The following is an 18,680-nucleotide window of genomic DNA, read 5'->3' as shown; positions in this document are numbered from 1 at the left end:
TGGTGAGAGTCTCAGGGATTCCTCAGCACTGCTGGGGATGAGAAACACAAATGTAAACGGAAACCCCCTTCCTTGCCTGCCCCACAGGTCTTTAGTTGGGCAGCTCCCATTCCCAGAGCCGTGGTTGGACCTCGGGCCATCTCCATTCCGGGGGCATTCTCCTTTCCAGAAGAACGCAGTGCCCTCTGCCATCGTAGGCCTCCCACTGTGAGGTCCCATCTAAGCTTGCCCCCTCTGGAAGCATCTGTTGCTGCTTTGCCTTCTCAGCCTCTTTGCTTCCACATGGGGAAGTAAGGATGTGGGCTTTGAAGTCTGAATTCAAATCATGCTTTGAGGCTTGCTCTCTATGTGACTTAGAACAAGTCACTCAACTTCCCTTTGCCTCAGTTACTCTCCAAGTGGGAGTAACAGTGCCTCGCTCATGAAGTGACTGAAGCCTGTTGATGCATGCCTGCCATGTGGCACTCAATAAATGGGAGTCCTCGTCCATCTTTACAAGCTCCACCTTCCTTTTCCTTAGGACTGTCATTTGCTAGGGCAGTCACACGTCTGATGTAGGACAGATAATGTGTTTACATTGCAGTGGTTTTTTGGCGAGGTCTTTATAGTGAGCCTGCTTTGTGATCTGTTGGTAGCAAAGACCCCGTGAGACAGATGGCCTTTTCTGCATCCTTCAGATCAGGGTCTCTTCCTTCATGTTAGCTGTCTCTGAACTCCATCTTGTCCTCCTCACATACTTACCTAACATCTCCCCAAGTCACACCCGGAGCAGAAACTCAGAGCTTCAGAACCAGGGAACTGCCCCTTAACCCAGATACTCCCAGCCCTCTTCCTTTACTTTCTAGGAAACTCACTTTATTTGGTTCTTGTATGGTGATCTCTTTACAGATAATTTTTGAAAAGTCTGTGTAAGATTTGATGCCTGGCTTCCCTGGTGGCGCAGTGGTTGAGAATCTGCCTGCCAATGCAGGGGACACGGGTTCGAGCCCTGGTCTGGGAAGATCCCACATGCCGCGGAGCGGCTAGGCCCGTGAGCCACAATTACTGAGCCTACGCGTCTGGAGCCTGTGCTCCACAACAAGAGAGGCCGCGATAGTGAGAGGCCCGTGCACCGCGATGAAGAGTGGCCCCCGCTTGCCACAACTAGAGAAAGCCCTCGCACAGAAATGAAGACCCAACAGAGCCAAAATAAATAAATAAATTAATTAATATTTAAAAAAAAAAAAAAAGATTTGATGCCTGTGTCTACTTAAGTACTTGTTGGGAACTAGCTCTTCAGACCTACTATGGCACCATTTCTGTGTTAAGGTCCTTTCAGCCTAAGAGAAGAGATAATCCATAAGAATCAGAAATACTGAACAGTGTGAGGTCAAATGACACAGTATAGACCATAAACACAGTAAAAAGAAATAATCATAAGGATTCTTGGGGGTAAACGTTAGGTAGGCTTTAGAGAGGAAAGTGTTTAAAGCTAGACCTTGCATTAGAGGAATCATTTAGACCAGTTTAGGGTAAAGAATGTTCCAGGCACTGAAACATTTTTAGAGGGAAAGGGACATTATTTTTACTCTTACAATTAAAAGTAACCTTTAAACATATTTTGAATATTTTCAGCCAGCCCCGTTCTGAGTGTCCGTGTGCAGAGAGAGGGATCCTTTTGTTTTGTTAAATACATTATGGAAAGCCCGCCAGGCCATTGCTGCTTGGGGGAGTTAGGATGGGATTTCTCCCTGGGCACCAGGTGGCGCTGCAGGTTAAACGATACCTATTTACCTTCTTTGAGGGAGCTGTGTTTATTCTGCAATTTTAGGTCCTTGCCCTGGTGTTGATCGTAATGAAACAGTTCGTTGTCCTGCTCCACGATTCAGAGGCAGCTTATCTGCCCTCTCCTTCGTGCCCTTGACTTTGAGACCAGCCCAGTTTCTTTTATCCTTCCCCCTCCTCCTGTTTTGATTGTCCTTCAGCACGCACTTCTCTGAGCAGTGTGTGCTGCCGGAAGGTGCCCCTTGGAGCAGCCCCTTGGGGGTTCAGTGCTAGAGCTGATTTGTTGAGAACAGTTTTGACTCAGGAACCCAGAGTGAACCAGGGTTTTTATAGCTGATAAAATCAGCCGGACATCTTGAGGTTGAAAAATTTTGTCAGTACTCTCTGTAAGCTAGTTGGTCCTATGCTCAAGAAGGCCTTTCTAGGATACCCGAGTCCTAGATACACATGTCACTGAGGTAGAGATTGTCAGATTGCACTGATACTGGGAACCTTATCAGCCTGTTGCTTTCAGCCACGGGTGGAGATCGTTTGGCTTTTTCCTATCAACTTTGGTTTGGAGATGGAGCCAATGTTAATGCCTTTACCTCTGTCTTGAGACAGAGACTTCACCAAGTGCCCTGCAGCCTATCTGGTACTGGAGCAGGGAGGGAGTCGAGGTGAACTGGTGGGAAACATACTTTTATCTAACACTGATATAATTATAGGACCAAAGGTTTTCTTGGGGTGATTTAACCCCCATAAATATAGAATCTTTGTAAACACAGTGTGCTTGCTGTGTAAATGCAGCTTCAAGGTACTCCCTCTGCCACCTCCTCCTCTCTCCCTCTTGTTTTCCAACCACAAGTCGGGCCCCCAAAATCTCTGCTGTGTGGAGATGCTGGAGTTGTCACTGCTGTGTCCTGTATTCTTAGTGTCGGGATGGATAGCCTTCTGTTTGGAAAGGTTTTTAAATTCTGCCTGTAGACAGTTAACTTAGAACAGACACCTTCGGGCAGTTCTTCTCCCCCAAGGTGATTCTATTCATCATACTCACTTTCCTTCTTCCCCGTCTTCTGCCAATGTTTGTCCTGCTTTCTTAACTTCGACATCTGCTTCTCACGTTCATCCTTTGTTCTCTTCAAGGCTGGTCTTTTCCAGCTTACTCTCGCCATTTTCACAGCATAATTTGAAACTCTGCCATGTCTGCTTGTTTACATACATCCCTAATTCTTCTCTTCCACCTCGTGGCTGAGCACACTCTAAGTCTGTGATCTCTAATATTTGTGGACGTTGGGAGCCGGTGCATCAAGTGGAGCACGTACTTCCTTATCACCTCTCCCTCCTCCAGAAGTCCCCCTCCTTTCTCCCCTCCTGTAGTGACCGTCTTTGCCCAGAGCAGAGCCTGGAGATCTCCCTGTGAGGTAGAGTCACTGGGAACCACAGGGGTCTGGTTGTCAAGACAACCACTAAATTCCCGCTGCTGCCCTCCTTTGTGTCTTGCCCTTCTTCCCAGTGCTCCAGCTCTGCTTCTCTCCCTCTCCCTGACCTTTACCCTCCACCAGACACAGTATTCTTCTGAATGCGTGGCCATTTTAATCAGCCTTTCCTTTCCCCACCCACCTCCCTACTGTAGGTGCTGAGAAAGGAAAGGGTCAGGATAACTACCTGGTGACTGAGAACGAGCCAGGCTTGCTGTCCACACGGGACCAAGGAAAGAAGGAAAGGGAGTCACTTTGGACCCTGCAGTCCCTGTGGTGATTGTTTCATAGTTGAGTGTAGAGAGGTCTCGTTTTAGGAAGGGTTCTGAATAGTGTCCTCAAGTTACCATCACCCCAGGGAGCCCTCCGCAACCTCTGTAAACAGTACTGAGGTGGTTCGCCCTTCTAACATTTACATCCCTGAACCTGCCAGGAGAAGAGTAAGTCTTACAAAAGGAAAGCTAAAGCATGAAATGCAAAGTTCCCTCAGCATCCTGCCATCATTTAGTCCCTTGGATCTGGTAGAATTTTTCAAGAGGATCCAAAGGAGTCTTTCTCTGACACGTACACAAACACACAAGCACTTTCAAAAATGCTTTCATTTTTTTCCTTTCATCTCGTTAACTTTGTGAAGGAAGCAAGGCAAGAATCAGTCTTAAGAAGGAATCCAGAACTCAGAGAGTTGTTTCAACTTCGAAGTGGCCAAACCAGGCTTAATCCTGTGTGTGGCTTTTCAGTGCTGTTTTCACTCATTACAACACGCTTTGTGAAGCCTTTGTGGCTCTTGTGGCTACCGAGCTTTTTTTCCCCTGAAGGGTATGGACCAGTTTTATGTGCAGTGTTGGGATGAAAACTGTGATGGCCTCTTCTGGACAGGAACCTCTCAGACTTGGAGGAGAGACATGGTGGTTCCAGAGACTCGGAGGGAGTTACTGATTGTGAGAAAGATGTCCTGCTGCTGCTTTTACTTGGGTCAGATGAAAAACGGGCAGATATCCAAAACGTGTGACTGATTTTGCCCAGCTTTGAGATCTATCGGTCCCGATTTTTCAGAGCTGGTTTATGGTACATTTATGGCCACATAGTGTGGGGCTGAGAAAAGTTGTCCTGAAGGCCTTCAGAGGGGCATAGATTTGTGTACTCATCTTTAAAATTGGAATCCTACAAGTGTCACACTGCTCAAGTCTAGAACAGATTTCTAAACATTTCCACTTGCCATCAATCTCATTTATCCCATGAACACAGAACCCCCAACCGGCTCCCTCTCATTCTGCATTTGTTAGGAAGGTAGCCAGACCTTTGCTTTTGGCCGTTGGTACCCAGACATTCTGCTACCTTGTATTCTTCTTACTATAGCTTCAAGTAATGGGTTGGAACCGGCTCGATACTGCTCCATCCGTCAGGAGCACTTCCCAGAATACAAGTGTGACTCACGGTCCGCATAACCCCTTTGCTTTTGTTTGACTTTCAGTCTCTTCTGTCCTCTGGGCCTATTTGCCAGGAAAACTGACAAAAACATAGACTGCTGGCAGCTGTGTCTCCTCTCTAGGATCTCTGGAGTGTGCCAGACACGAAGCCCAGCTGGCCCACTCCCTTGCCTTCCACCTCTCTTCCCTTCCGGGGCGGTACATAACCAGGTGTGAAGTGCATGGATTATTCATGACGGATTCATAATTGTAGCTCAGCTGACTTATTACCCAGGATACTTCTTATAACATCCACCCTACAGCTGGTGTATTGGCACACAGTTCAATTTTTATATTAGCCTAAACAAAAGTTCTTAGGAAAATAAATCTGCCAAATGCTTATATAAATACATCTCAAGTGCCAAATACAAAGGATTTCTAGATTGTCTACTTTTTTTTAAAATTATTGTCCTCCTCCATAAGCACAAATAATTAAGAGCTCACTGTTCTTTCACTGCTTTAAGTATTGGGAGGTTTGCCGTCTGCACAGCTTAGTTTGAGCTGTGCGCCATGTTTAAGACCAGTGTTTGTCCCATTTACATCATTAATTCACTTAGTAACTAATATTTATTGATTACCTACGATGTGCCAGACACTGTTAAGTGATTAAAATACAAAAAAAGACCCCAAATTCCTACCCTGCAATCTTACAAATAAGGAGTTATAGTATGAAGTTAGGACTTTAAAAAGAACTCTATACATGATTAAGAGAAGGGACTAAGTAAATTATGAGAAGCCCAGGGAAGGCTTATGGAGGAGATGACATCTGAGATAGAATTTAAAGGATGAAGGGAAATCGAGAGCTGACATTGTAGAATAGAGCATTGAAGGCAGAGTTGTGAAGCAGTGTGGCGTATTTGTGTGCACTTCTTCTTCTCGAAGAAGTCAGGTACGATTGGGAATATACGACGTGCAGCCAGAGTGGCCAGAGATTACACCGAAGAGTTCAGTAGGCACCGACCCATACAGAGCCCTGTGCGCTATTCAAAGAATGTAGGATTCGACCCCCATTTATTAGGAAACCATGTACAGAATTTAAATAGATGATGACATGATCAACTTTGTAACTTAGAAAAAGCACTTCAGTAGTGCTGTCGAGGATTAATGGAAGGAAGAAACGTTAGAGCCGGGGAGACAAATTAGGAAAGAGTTACACTGACAGAAATGAAAGGTGATGGGGACCGAAACTAAGGTGATTGCTACAGCGATAGTAAAGGGGTGATGAATTCATGAGAAACTGAGCACTGAGGAGGTCGCTCAACTAGGTTCGGTAATTGTTTCAATAAATATGTGGTGTTGCGTGGGGCACATGGATTAGGGGTGGAGGAGAGGAGAAGTCCAGGGTGACTCTGTCTCCTACCTTGTGGATTGAGAAGCATAACTAACAGAACGGCATAGTATCCTTCTCAACAGGATGTCTGACTTGTGATGCTGGAAGTTTCTTGTTGCTTATTAAATCAATAAATCAATAGATTATTACCTACCTTTGTGTAAAAAGAAATAATGACACATGAGGAAGCATGGACTATATCTCTAACAATTTTGAGATTTTTAGTAGAAAACATCAGGACTTGGAGGCCTAGATTTTCATCCTTTCTTTTATCTGTAAGCTCTGTCTTTGGAAGAAAAAGGAAAATGTGGAATGAATAGTTAATTGTGTAGCTGGTACCGAGGAAAGGTTTTTAAATTTTCTTCCTCTGGCAAACGATGCTCACCTGGTGGACTCCTGACTACGGTTAGAACATGACTCAAGGGTGGTAGGAAGAGTATACTTGACGGGAGACCCGTCAACTCAGCAAAGAGGAGGAAGCTGCAAGAAAAACGCAGATACAGCTAGAAGTGGATGTAATGGAAAACAGCTGACAGAGAGAGGAAAGTAGAGGTAGGTGAGAGGTACTAGAGTGCACAGAAGAACATAACAGAGAATCCTGTCTTATATGCCATAATAACAAGTGAACTTAAAGTTTTAACACTGGAAGTTATCGCTGAGAGTTTTGGAATAAGGTTGATTCATTCAGTCTATATTTGATGCCTTATTATGTGAAGGGCACTCTTACAGTAAATGCTGAGGAATATACCAAAATGAATTGAGATCCCTCCCCTCAAAATTTTACAATCTTATTCTTTTGGTACTTTTAAGAAGCTCAACCAGTATGTACTGAGTAAATGGAATAAACAAACACATGACTCCAGTAAGAAAGGAAAAGAATCAGCATCAAATGAAACCAGAGTAGTTAACTGAGATCAGACTATAGATGAACATATATAAAAAACAGAGAAAGGGGACACATACTGAGTAATGCAGACAACAGAAACTAGAACTGATAAGAATGGTGTCCAAAAAGCTTGGCTCAGAAGGAGCTGACATTGTGGATAAATGTTAGTGGAAAAGATTTTTTAAAAAAAAAAAAAAAAAATGCACATGTTAAAAACAAGAAGAACAAAGAAAATACAGGTAAATTGTTTGGAACAGATGCTGTAGTATTAACTGGTTACATTGAGAAATCATTTATTCAACAACGAATTGGTATACTTTTTGCCTAGGGTATTTAATTTCTGTTTTTTTCTGTAAAGGAAAAGGGTCTAACAAGAAGAATTGAGCAAATGTGATTAAACTAGTATTGAAGACTAAAATAGGAATGAAAATAATAAGAGAGCATTCAGTCTGCTTTAAAACTCATGTACCTGACCCAGATGAATTCTGTTCCATGGAACCGAAAGAATTTGTATTTATCATTGAAGACCTAAGATCATTAAGAAAATTTCCATATAGAGATGTGTTGGGTTGGAGATGGACAAATATCTGGCCTTTTAAAAAATGGATACAGGCTCCTGACCCTGACATTTATCTCTGGAAATTTCTGAAGTAGATTACGAAGTAGATGTTTTGTGAACACTCAGGAAGAGAAACAGCAAGCCTTGGAACCCAGTGTGCATTCAGTGGGAATGCACCCTGCCTGATTAGCAAGGTTTCTTTCTTGCTTAGCAGGACTATCAGACCATTAAATGAAAGGAATGCATTGATTGTTATATTGTCTGTGAATTTCAACAAGCTTATGCCATATTTTCCTAATATCCATATGGACATACATGGTCTGGACTGTGGTACTTTTAAGTGGTCCATGGCTAACTGAGTGTCTTTAGCCCAAGTAGCTAATAGATTGATAGCCTGGAGGGCATTTTCTAGTGAAAGAGCATTGAACTTACCCTGTTCATCAGAAATTTGCAAGTAACTCTAATCTTAGAGGTATAATTAATACTCTGGGTGACAGAAGTTAAGATTCAAAAGGATTAAAAGAGTTAGAATGATAGTCTAAAGCAAACAAGACGGAATTTAATAGAAATAAATATTATAAATCAATTTAGATTTTTTTAAAAATTACACAAGTACAAAAGGACAAGTCTAGGCTTAACAGGCGCATGTGATTTTTTGTTAAAGTACGTACGTGGACTTAGGGTTCTAATTGACTGCAAACTCAGTATGAGTCAGTGCTTTGATGTGTGTGCCCAAAAAGCCAACACAGTCTTCGACTATATTAATAGAAGTATGGTGTCTGGATCAAGCAAGGCACTAATCTGCATTTTTTGCTGGTCAGAGCACATCTGGAAGTTGTGTTTGGTTCTGGGCACTCCATTTTAAGAGAGAATAACAAAGCAGCCCACACCCAGAGGAGGGAACCAGGATGAGGAGTGGTTCATTTCTCTCCTTCATTCCTCTGATGTTGATTGTCTTCTGTGTGCTCAACCTTGACGTTGGCAGAATCAAAGATGTATACCTTGTGGAGGAGACTTAGCATAATAGCTGAATTTAAAAATGCATAGTGTTGTCTTTTGAAAGAGATTTGACCAAGTAACTTTAATACCTCCTGTTAAACTTCTGAGGATATAAATAGGAGCAATGACTGGAAGTTACAAGGAGGCAGATTTTGGTGCCAGTATTTAAGAAGCATCCCAAATGAATTGAAATTACCCTTTTCAGGAATTACGCAACTTCCCCAAAGTCACATTCCTCATTGGTGGCAGAGCTAAGATAAAAGCCCAACTTTCTGGAGTCAGAGGCCAGAACCCTTGGCTCTGCCATGATATCACACAGGGGATTTCTACTTTGGGAGGAGGTTAGATAGGGTAACCTCTTTCCTTCCAGCTCTAAAGTTGTATGTTTCTATAAGCCTCTTGCTATGAAATGCTTGTTTTTTTCTCAGTGTTTTCATTTGTGAATTGGTGAGATTGGAAAAGATAACCTCTAAGGTTCAACAGAGGATTTCTTTAACCTCCTTGGTTAAAAATACTTCAGTTCTTAAAGCATATTAATTTTGTATCTGCAACTTATATGTTACTAATCAAAAACAAAAACTGTTTGTGGCTAGATATAAAACTATAGAACTCAGATTCTTAAATCATGATGTTCAGTCAGTAGTCTTCCTTTGAAGCACATGTTTTAAAGATGTGGATCCATGATTTAAAACATGAAAGCAAAAATCAAAGAAGAAATTGTGTGAGACTCTACAAGCCACTTTAGATTTCACAATAGTCACTGGGAGGAAGAAACAGGAGTTTCTTGCCCTTGAAGTTCATTTCCTCCTCATTCTTCTCCCCACACAGGGCAGGAAAGGATGGTGACCTAGATACACAGTCAGAGGGCCTGAACTCTCTCAGGCACAGCCGAGCAACCTGGGTCTGGCTGCTGTAGGACTGGGAAGCCTAGAGCTGAGCACAGAGAGGGAGGAACTGTCTGTAAACACACAAAGGGGCCATAGCAGGAAGGCAGAGGCCTGGGAAAGGAATCAGAGGGAAGGGAACCATTAATTTTATCAGGTGTGAAGTTGGCAAAAACAACTTGTGTAATGGGAAATACCTTGGACCCACACCATCATCCTCAAGATCTCCTTTCTCTCCACCCAATCGATTGGGCCTACTGATTTCATGAGCAAACGCTCAGAGCAGTGTGCTAGGACTGTGGGTACAGAACACAGTCTTGGGGTTTATGCCACTGTAAACATTTCACAGGGTGCTTGGGGGCGGGGGGAGGTGGGAACTGTCTCCAGGAGGCTGAAAAGGTGGCTTGAGCTTTTTCCTCCTTCTCTTGGAACTCTTAATTCCTTATACCATATCGATGTTTTTCAAACTTGTTTTAAACTTCATCTCACAGTAAAAAATACGTTTTACATCATGACCCACTATGAACACACACACGCGCACACACGCACACACACACACACACACACACACACACACACAAATACAGATCTGCTATATCCATATATACATGCATAAGTAAAAGGGACCCAAAACTTGAGGTGCGCTTTTATGTTTTCTGTTCTTACCTATTTACATTTAGGTGTTCTTTTAAACGTTGTCACAAACCACAGCGCAGATGCCATGACCTCTAATGCTGTTCAGCCACAGTTTGAGAAATATCCTGTGCCCAACAACCCATTTAAATGACTGTTAACCCTCCTCTAAGGGTGACGGGATGAGTGGACACTTGCAGTCTGTAGATCTGTTTAAAGTGACAGAAGCTTTAATGTCACCTTCTTTTTCTCTCTTTTTCTCTTTGACCTGTATTTGGTACTTCCGGTGGGTTGTAAGTGGCTGAGGCGCCATCGCCCTTGTGTTGGATACAGAGGTACAGCCCAGCGGGTGAAGAGGATTCAGGGAGGAGCCCGTTACTGCCTCTCATTTAGACTGCACCAGGCATTTTTGTTAGAATATTGTTATTGCTCTTAGGAATATTTTCTGTTATTATTTCACTGTCCTTCTCCCCCTCCCTCCCCATTAAGCCATACTTATTCAGGGCCTTCCTACTCAGCCATAGCAGCAATCTTAGAAAAGAAGTGAGGGGAATTTGGCTAATTAGATGTGGTCCCTTAAAGCTTTCTCCCCTTACTCTTGAGGTTTGATTCTGCTGTTCTGATGGAAAATGACCTTCTGCTAACCTTGAAGTGCCATCTTAAGCCCTAGTGTCAAACTGTCTCCTTTTCAGCCACAGCTTCGTCCCTCTACGTGTAGCTGTTTCAGACCAGGTTCCTTTGAGCGTGGACTGGACGTGTGCGCCCAGGGGAAGGGACGCCCTGGTCTCTGCATCCCACGTCTGCGTCATAGCGGCTCTTGCATGTCTCAGTGTGCATCTGTTGTTGTTGTTTTCTCACTTTATTGCCTATTCTGGGCCCCCTAGTAAGGCTTCTTTGTGCTCTGAATCATTCAGAGATGGCCAGACAGAACAGATGTGGTTTGGCTTTTTTTCTTCTTCTTTTCTTTGGGAAAAAGGTAGGATGGCAGAAGAAGATATCTAAATCAAATATCAGAACTAGAATAGTAGTAGAAAATAAAACCAGTGCTATTTGAGGCTATTCTCTACCGTATTTATTTTAGCGTATTTACCTCATGCATCTTGTATTACATAAACAATAACATTTGTATTTAGTAGATGATTTCTTGTAAATAATTTGTAAATAGTAAATAGTCCAAGGGATATGTGTGTGTATATCCCCCTTGAAACTTGAGCTGTCTGTTAGCTTAATAGTGATAGCAGCAGATTCCAGAAACTGATGCTGGAAAAGCTGTTATGACACACTGGATTGCAGACACATAAGTTCCATTCCTTTTGCTTCAAGGCACAGATTTCTTTTTAACCTTCCCACTCCTAGGTTAAGAACAGCTTACTCTTACTTTTTCACACTTTGATTCTTCTTCCCAACACCCCCATGTAGAGTTTGATGAGGTACAGTCTAGTGTATTTGTATAAGTTTATATTTTGCCACGTGCACACATTTGTTTTGCATCAAGCATGTGTGCATGAGACACTCAGTCACTGTGGAAGAGAACAAAGAGGACCTCCTTGCCCAAATGCAGCTCGAGGTCCTGTTCCCATCGAGTGAATGACCATTGACTCAAAACCGTGAGACTCATACGTTGTAAAACGTGCCCTGAAGGTGACCGAGGTGCCCAGGTTTGCTGTCGTATGTTATGCTTAGCCGAGGAAGGGTTGAGTGGATGTTAAGATCTCTCTGAAGAGTTGAGTCACAGGTACTACTGGCTCCTGAGGACAAAGAGAAGGGCAAACAGAAGGGCAAGCCAGCCTATTGTATGCGTCTGTGAATGAGAAGCTGAGCTAGAACTAATGCTGGCTTGAAGCCTTCTTGTTTAGGATTCTCCTGGCTCCTTTGGAGGACTTAAATATTTTGACTCTCAGGTCCTTGCCCCTCTCCCTCAAATCACTTAGGTGAGACGCTGGTGCACGTCCTTCACCTTAGCTAAAGTCACACAAGTGTATGTGGCTTGAGGTGAAGATGAGTTGGGTCACTTGATTCCCTGCAGAGAACCTGATCAGGTCATCGCATCCACCTCCCTTTGGTGACCCTCTTCTATAAACAGGAACAGGAATTCTTGCTACTGGATCCCTTTCATCAGGCGTCTTAGACTCGCTGAATGAAAAGCCCTATAAGAAGGAGATGCAGCCCTTATAATAACAATACGATTGTGATGGCTATTTTGGGCAAGAGCAGCTTTGTGCCGCTCTTGATCTCCATCGACGTCTGCCATTCTTGCCCTGCCATTACCTTTCAGACTTCCTATTCTTAGAATCATTTGTGAGCCCTGGGCTTGGGAGATTGCAGCCCCCAAAGCTGGAATGCCTAGCTTGAGTGGAATGCAGACTGTCTGGCAGAGTGGAGGTTAAATAAAGTTTGCGTTGGCAGCCCCCTCTGCTCTTGGATGGGCGACAAGTAGCTCGGGTTGAGAGTGATGGCATGAGCTGCATGTGGTGCGGTACCAAATAGAGTCTCCTGTGCGTGCGTAACGTGGCTGATGGTTCATTCATCGCAGCCACAGCCATGCCAGTCTCAAAATGGGACCTCCTAAGGAGGCCTCTGCAGTCTTAAACCTCAGCTAGTGACCGACCGTATCACTCTGAAAAGATGCAGAGACAAAGAATTAACGTTGAAACGCCTTGCAGGAACTGCAGGTTTGGCATACCTGCCCCCTCAGCGTTACTGACTCGTTTTTGGAAGCAAGACAAAGGGGTAAATTTTCATTGTAATAAGAACAATTGCCAGTCAATCAACAAATATTTCACCTTGGGAAATTTTTGTTATGGGGAACTCTTGTGGTGCTTACAATTTAGTTGGAAAAGTCAAGCTGTAGATAACATGAGAAAATAATTTATGTTCCAGCGTGAAATTCTGGTGCTAAATCTGTGTTCTAGAACTGAGTGCCAAAGGAGGCCTGAGGAGAGAGAGCATTTCTGGCTGGAATGCTCAGGAAGGATTTCGTGGAGGAGGTGGAGTTTGAACAGGTTTTGCCAGAGGGACAGATTTCTGTTACTGGAACGGAGAAGGCCTGGTCCGTAAGGAGCAAAGGGCAGGCGAAGGGAGTCCTCAGGACAGGTCCTGGGGGCTTGAAGAGCAACTGGATATGTACAGGGTGGCCGGGGAGAGGGATGTGTATAAAATCACCAAACCCTGCACTCTGAAGGCTGTGTGCACACGTTACTGAGAAGTTGCAGTGCTTTCCACTGGAGGACAGTTGGAAAGGTGCAGCCTTCCCCAGAGCCAGAGGCCCCCTTAATGTTCTGTTCTAAAGCCCCTAATACTACACGTGCCTCATAGCAGACACTCAGTGAATAATTATGGTAGTATTGTTACTCATCTTCAAATTCTGTGATCCCAAGTTGTTGCTTGGCTTGGTTTCACCTGTGAGAGTCGGTGCTCACTTGGCTTTGCTCTGTTCTGATTGCTCACGTGACTCACGCCTCGCTGCGTCCTGTCCTGCAGGTTTACCTGACCCTTCTGTCTTCAACCACAGGTGGCTAGAGGTGCAGGTAGCTACTCTGACGTGTCCTCAGCGCTGGGTGCAGTACCTCCGGCTTCTCCAGGAATCCATCTGGCCTGGCGGGCTTTTGCCTGAGTGTCCTCGGCCCGCAAGGACCCAGGCGCAGAAGGCGGCTGCTGAGAAGCAGGCTTTGCAGAGCCTGATGGGAGTCCTGCCAGGTGACTGGACGCGGAGACTGATTGTACCAGTAACTCTTCCTTCCCATCCGGCTTCACCACCGTGGCCCACCCCCTTCCCCGTTTTTTAAAAGGGCCTGGACTGTGGCTAAACTCAAAAAGTTTGTTGACCCACCGTTTCTGAGGCTGACAGGACGATGGTCAGGACTTGCAGCAATGCTGGGGGAACGGGGAGGCTCACTTCAGGGCGGGTCTCTTCATTTTCCCGCCAGGTGAAGACTTCTGGCTCTCTGCCGACTCACGGCATTTTGGACCAGGGAAGAAAATGATACAGGGCCTGCAGAAGCTGAGCTTGCTAACTTGGGACCAGTGAGTGAAGTGCATGGTCCTTAGCAGTAGATAAAAACAAATTCTGAAAAAGGTTTTTTCCCTTTGCTTTATGTGGTTTTTTTGGAGGGCGAGGAAGGCAGTTTGTTGCCTGTGGCTGTGCTGGGGGAAGCAGGGTGCAGTAGTGAACTCTTACCCTTGGACAGTGTTATTCACTCTTATTAACCTCTGTTCTCCAGCCTAAACTGTTGTATCAGAAGTACCTGCACTTTAGTGACGGGTTACCGGATTGTTTCTTGAGGCCCATTCTCATTTAGATACCTAAAGTTAAGAAACATTTTTCTTGGCTTTTCCCTGTTTTCTGACGATTTTAGTTCGGCTATGTGGTTCAGAGGTGTGCCAGAAGTACCCAGTATGATTAAAGACAGCAGATATCTTGAGGAGACAAACCCCTTAGAAGCTAAAGCTTCAGCGGTGACACTGAAACCACATCTGTTTCTCCTCTTCAGATATCGTGGTAGGAATCCTTGGGGTGAACAAATGCCGGCTGAGCTGGAGTCTTGTCTTGGAGTCACTGCGGCAGCCCCTCATCAACAGGTGGGCACAGCTGAAGCCGCCTCTGGTCTGAGGCATCTCGGGTTTCTGGGTGAACAGCCTCACTGAGAGGAACAGTGCCGCAGTCTCTCCTTGCCCTGGGCCCTGGCCCCAGAGTGTGATGACCAGGTCCACGCACGCTGGGTAAAACCCACTCTGCTGGCTTCTGAGCAGGTGTCAGGTGGCCGGAAGCTGGTGGGACCAGCCACCGTTTGCATTTGGAAGAACTCGATGCAGGCCCCGACGTGAGCTACTGAAAAGGCCCTGTCAGCCCCCAGGCCTGTTCTTCCTGACACCTGCCTGCCCCTGTGAGCATCTCGAGAACAGCCCTTGGCCTGGGCAGTACTTTCAGCATGGGTCTTTGCCTGATGCGAGGTAGACAAGATGATGAGTCGGCCTCTGATAAGGGGACCAGAAATGCTGGTGCTCCCTCCTCGAATAGCACAGAGAGGTCAGTGTTCCCCTGGCTGGTGCCTTGGGATGGAATCTTCTGCACGTGTTGAGTGCTCGTCCACTCCCCCTCACCCCCCGCCCTGCAGCACCCCGTGTCTATTAACTCTCGCACCTCAAGGCTCCTGGCTTTACCTCATCACTGGTAACCTGAAAATTCTTAGTAAGTTGTTATCACAGGGATTTTTCCCTCCCGTAGAGTTCTTCAGAGCGGTGCCAATGTGCTCATGTAGCTAGCTATAAAGCAATGCGGAATTTCCTCACATCTAGTCTCAAGTACCATCTCCACCTTCACTGGGGCCACAGCCTTTGTGAGCTCAGCAGACTTTTATTTCATGGCAGAGGCTTTGTCCAGCTGTTGGTGTTTGGAGTCCACTAAGGCTATCGGTCGAGGGGAAAGGGGGAGGGAAGAGAAATGTCATAAACAGGATCTGGTGTCTCTAGACCGAGCCAGACCCTCCTCTTAAGTTGTTCTGTTCATTTGTTTCAGGCACTTGATTTACTGCCTTTGGGACATCATCCTGGAATTCTTGGATCTCGGTGCCTCTGCTGAGGAGTCCGCCGTGACCGGCTCTGCCGCAGACAGCCCAGGCAGCCCTAAGAAGATGGGCATCTCCCCTTAGCCAGAGGTTATTCACCCATTTCTTCGAAGGTTAGGAAGGGAGCATTACTCTGCCACCCGGAGACCAGGCACGAGGGCTGTGCCTCTGGAACTGGGCTGTGGCTCAGAAGGCCTGGGGTCTCAGTGGCTCAGTTCTCCCCCAGCTTATACTCCATTTGTAGCAGGCGATGAGGGGGGGTATATGTACCAATTGCATGCATACCCGTTTCCATGCCTCTTTGGTGGTGTTTGGACTGTTGCTGGTGGGTGGATCCTGCTTCCTTTGGAAAAGGAAGCTGTGAGGTAGAGGAATGAGCCCCTTTTGCCTCTCCTTTGCCCTCCTCGCTAAGGCGGTTTGCCGACAGCCTGGCCCTGTGCACACGTGTGCCTCACCCACCAGCGCACGCTCTCGGGAGACCAGGAGAAAAACCACGGCCAGATTTTCCTAGAGGAGAAAACAATCTTCTGAGTTCTCTGTTCCCACCAGGAAACTAAAAATTCATTCGGCGCCACTCTTGAAAGCCAGACCCCTGGTCCTACCTAGCTTCCCAACAGCCCCGCAAGAGGGAGGGAAACCTTTCTCAAGGCACTCCTTCCAGCACACCGGCCCCGCAGAGGGTGTCACTGCAGGCTTTCTCCCTGGGTGGCTGCACTCTTCCTGTCCCAAAGACCTCAGCGCGGACCGACAGCACTTCTGGTAGATCCGTCCCACCCTCCATACCCTCTCCTGAAAGACAGCTGCACCGCAGGTTTTCTTTACTAGCTTTCTAACCCCCTCCCCAAGAGCAAGTGAGTTTTGACCTTTGTGGCCTTCTCTGTCTTTCTTCAACCCAGTTGCATGGCAAGTTGCATATTCAGCCCAGAGCTGCCCAAGGGAAGGGAAGCACTTCCTCCTTGTCTGAGAATGCCCAGAGGGGTGAGGGTTCTCTCTCCGCAAGTCTCTGGCAGGGAACTTTAACTCTAAACCAAGAACATTAGCAACTTACCCAGAAACAGCTTTTTACTTCCTGTTCCTTCAGGATCTAATTAGTCTTGAAGAGCACCAGTGGTGAAAGCAAAGGCATGGCGTCCATTAGAAAGACGGACAATTCGTAGAAATTGGTGGAAGGAAAGGAGGGACAGACAGCCAGGAGGCAGGCGCTGCACGTAGGTCTCGCGCGGGGCGGGGGCGGGGGTCGCTCACCCTCGTCCCTTTAGCTTGCACTTGCTGGGGAGCGCCTGCTGCCACTGAACTGGGACCCTCCGACTTGGAGGAGGGTCTTGGGGTTGGACTGGCGAGAACAGGGTGGGTCTAGGACAAGCGTCAAGGTTCTCTTAGATTAAAACGGCTCATGGGAGAAAGCTGTGAAATCTTTCTGCTTCCCCGCACCCCACCCCGGAAGGCTTTTAACCATCAAACATGTTCTGAGGTAACGGGGCTTTAGCGGTACTGTTGGTGCCTAAAGGCAAGGGGATGAACAAGGTCATGTCACTTGGTTCCTTCTGCCTTAAAAGTTGATTGCTACAGTCACTTTATGGCTCCAGAGTTCTCAGAGCCTCTCCCACCCTGGGCACTCACAGGAGAAGCCGCTCAGCATCTCTCCCTGTGGTAAGTGTCTGCGGGGTGGGGGATTGCAGGGGGTCCCACCTGACACTGTGCTGCTCCGCCACCTCCCACCACCAGGGCCAGGCTGCTCTCCCGGAGAGGTGGGGGGCAGCCCCGCACTCTGCTACCCTTCTCTCCCCGTGCTTCGCTCTCAGGTGTACTTGCCACCTATATTGCTTTGAATCTCTGCTACTAGTTCTGGCTCAGATATGACACAAAACCAGTATACAGGCTGACACACCGTTAAACCCCTATAACTGTAAGTTCTAAGCAATCTTTTGATACTTCCAGCCCAAAGAACACTTCCTTGTATTTCGTGTTCTATAAGAGACCCCACCTCCATACTCTCTGCCCCAAAAAGATCAGCTGTCTGCAGACCCTCCTTCTACCCAGAAGGGAAATAATGGATATCGTCAAGGAAATAATCAAACCCCATCTGGCTCTGAAACGACCTCCCATGTTTAGGTAGTAGGTTCAGACAAGAGAGATAAGCATTTGGGAGAGAGCCACAGGTCTCAGGAAAAGATACTCCAGCTGAGAGAGTGAGTGATGAATGAAGAATTGGACCTACACTAACCTGGAACATTCGTGATTCTCCTACCCAGCCCATTCATTTCCAACTTCCACTCGTCCTTTGCTCATGGCAGCCAAGAACAGTTGTGAGGTCCTGGGCGGAGTAAAAATACGTGTCAACGTGGTCCCTGGCTATATGAGTTAGGTTGCTTTAGACTGAAATTAAATTACTAGGAACATTTATTGTCTTCCCTCAGATCAGTACCTGAGTGGGTGAGGCCCAGGGCTTGATGGATTCAGCAACTCTAACCTCATAGAGGGCCCAGATTCTTCCCATCTTTTTGCTTTGCCCTTGTAAACATGTTAGCTCGCCCTCAGACTGCCAACTCTCATGGTTGCTGCAGTTCAGGGCATCACATTCACATATAACAATATCCATGAGAGAACGGGGGCATCTCTCCCATGTTTTCTTCTAAAGAATGAGGAAACCGTTTTCCAGAAGCCCTCCAAGATCCCTCAGCTCGTGACTCGTTGGCCAGAACTGCCCGCCCCTAAGCCAGCCCACTGACATTGAGCATGCGTGACCACGACTGGCTCATAGCGGTGTTTGTCGCCCAGGGAGGAGGTCACTCTCCAGGAAGGTTAGATACCTGAAAAAACAATTAGATGTTAGCAAGGAAGAAGCAGAGAATGGGCGTTGATAAACAGTGTCAGGTGCAGGGTCCATCCTGCCAACATCACCAAAGTCCCCGGTGCTCTAAAAATAACGAACCAGCTAAGGGTAACGTTTGCGGAAGGTGCCATGTGAAGCACTTCATGTATGTTACCTTACGTAACCCACACATCAGCCCTGTAACGTAGTTCGACTCTGTCCCCATTTTATAAGGGAACATGAGGCACAGCGAGACGGTGACCTGCCAGTCACTTGAGGGAAATGGCAGAGCTGAGATACAAATCTTGTCAGTCTGCCCTCAA

The 18,680-nt window shown here is 46.2% G+C and overlaps 1 protein-coding gene across 12 annotated transcripts in view; it reads left to right on the top strand.

The window, feature by feature from the left end:
- Window positions 1-18,680, top strand: part of SNX19 (sorting nexin 19) — a 54,152-nt gene that overhangs the window by 21,048 nt on the left and 14,424 nt on the right. For 2 of the 12 annotated variants that reach the window (XM_082343081.1, XM_082343071.1), the window contains exons 9-11: window positions 13,493-13,677; window positions 14,472-14,559; window positions 15,497-15,835. In XM_082343081.1, the coding sequence (XP_082199207.1) occupies window positions 13,493-13,677; window positions 14,472-14,559; window positions 15,497-15,629 (406 nt within the window). In that variant the 3' untranslated portion in view covers window positions 15,630-15,835. Of the gene's footprint in view, window positions 1-13,461; window positions 13,678-14,471; window positions 14,560-15,496; window positions 15,836-15,957; window positions 16,408-18,680 lie in introns of those variants that run through there. The other 10 variants (XM_082343079.1, XM_082343076.1, XR_014231713.1 and 7 more) reach the window with 10 other exon arrangements.

This window comes from Balaenoptera borealis (assembly GCF_965194805.1).
Source record: "Balaenoptera borealis genome assembly, chromosome: 11".
Classification (NCBI taxonomy): domain Eukaryota; kingdom Metazoa; phylum Chordata; class Mammalia; order Artiodactyla; family Balaenopteridae; genus Balaenoptera; species Balaenoptera borealis.
Note: the sequence above shows the minus strand (reverse complement) of the source record. Positions and strands in the feature narration are given on the sequence as shown.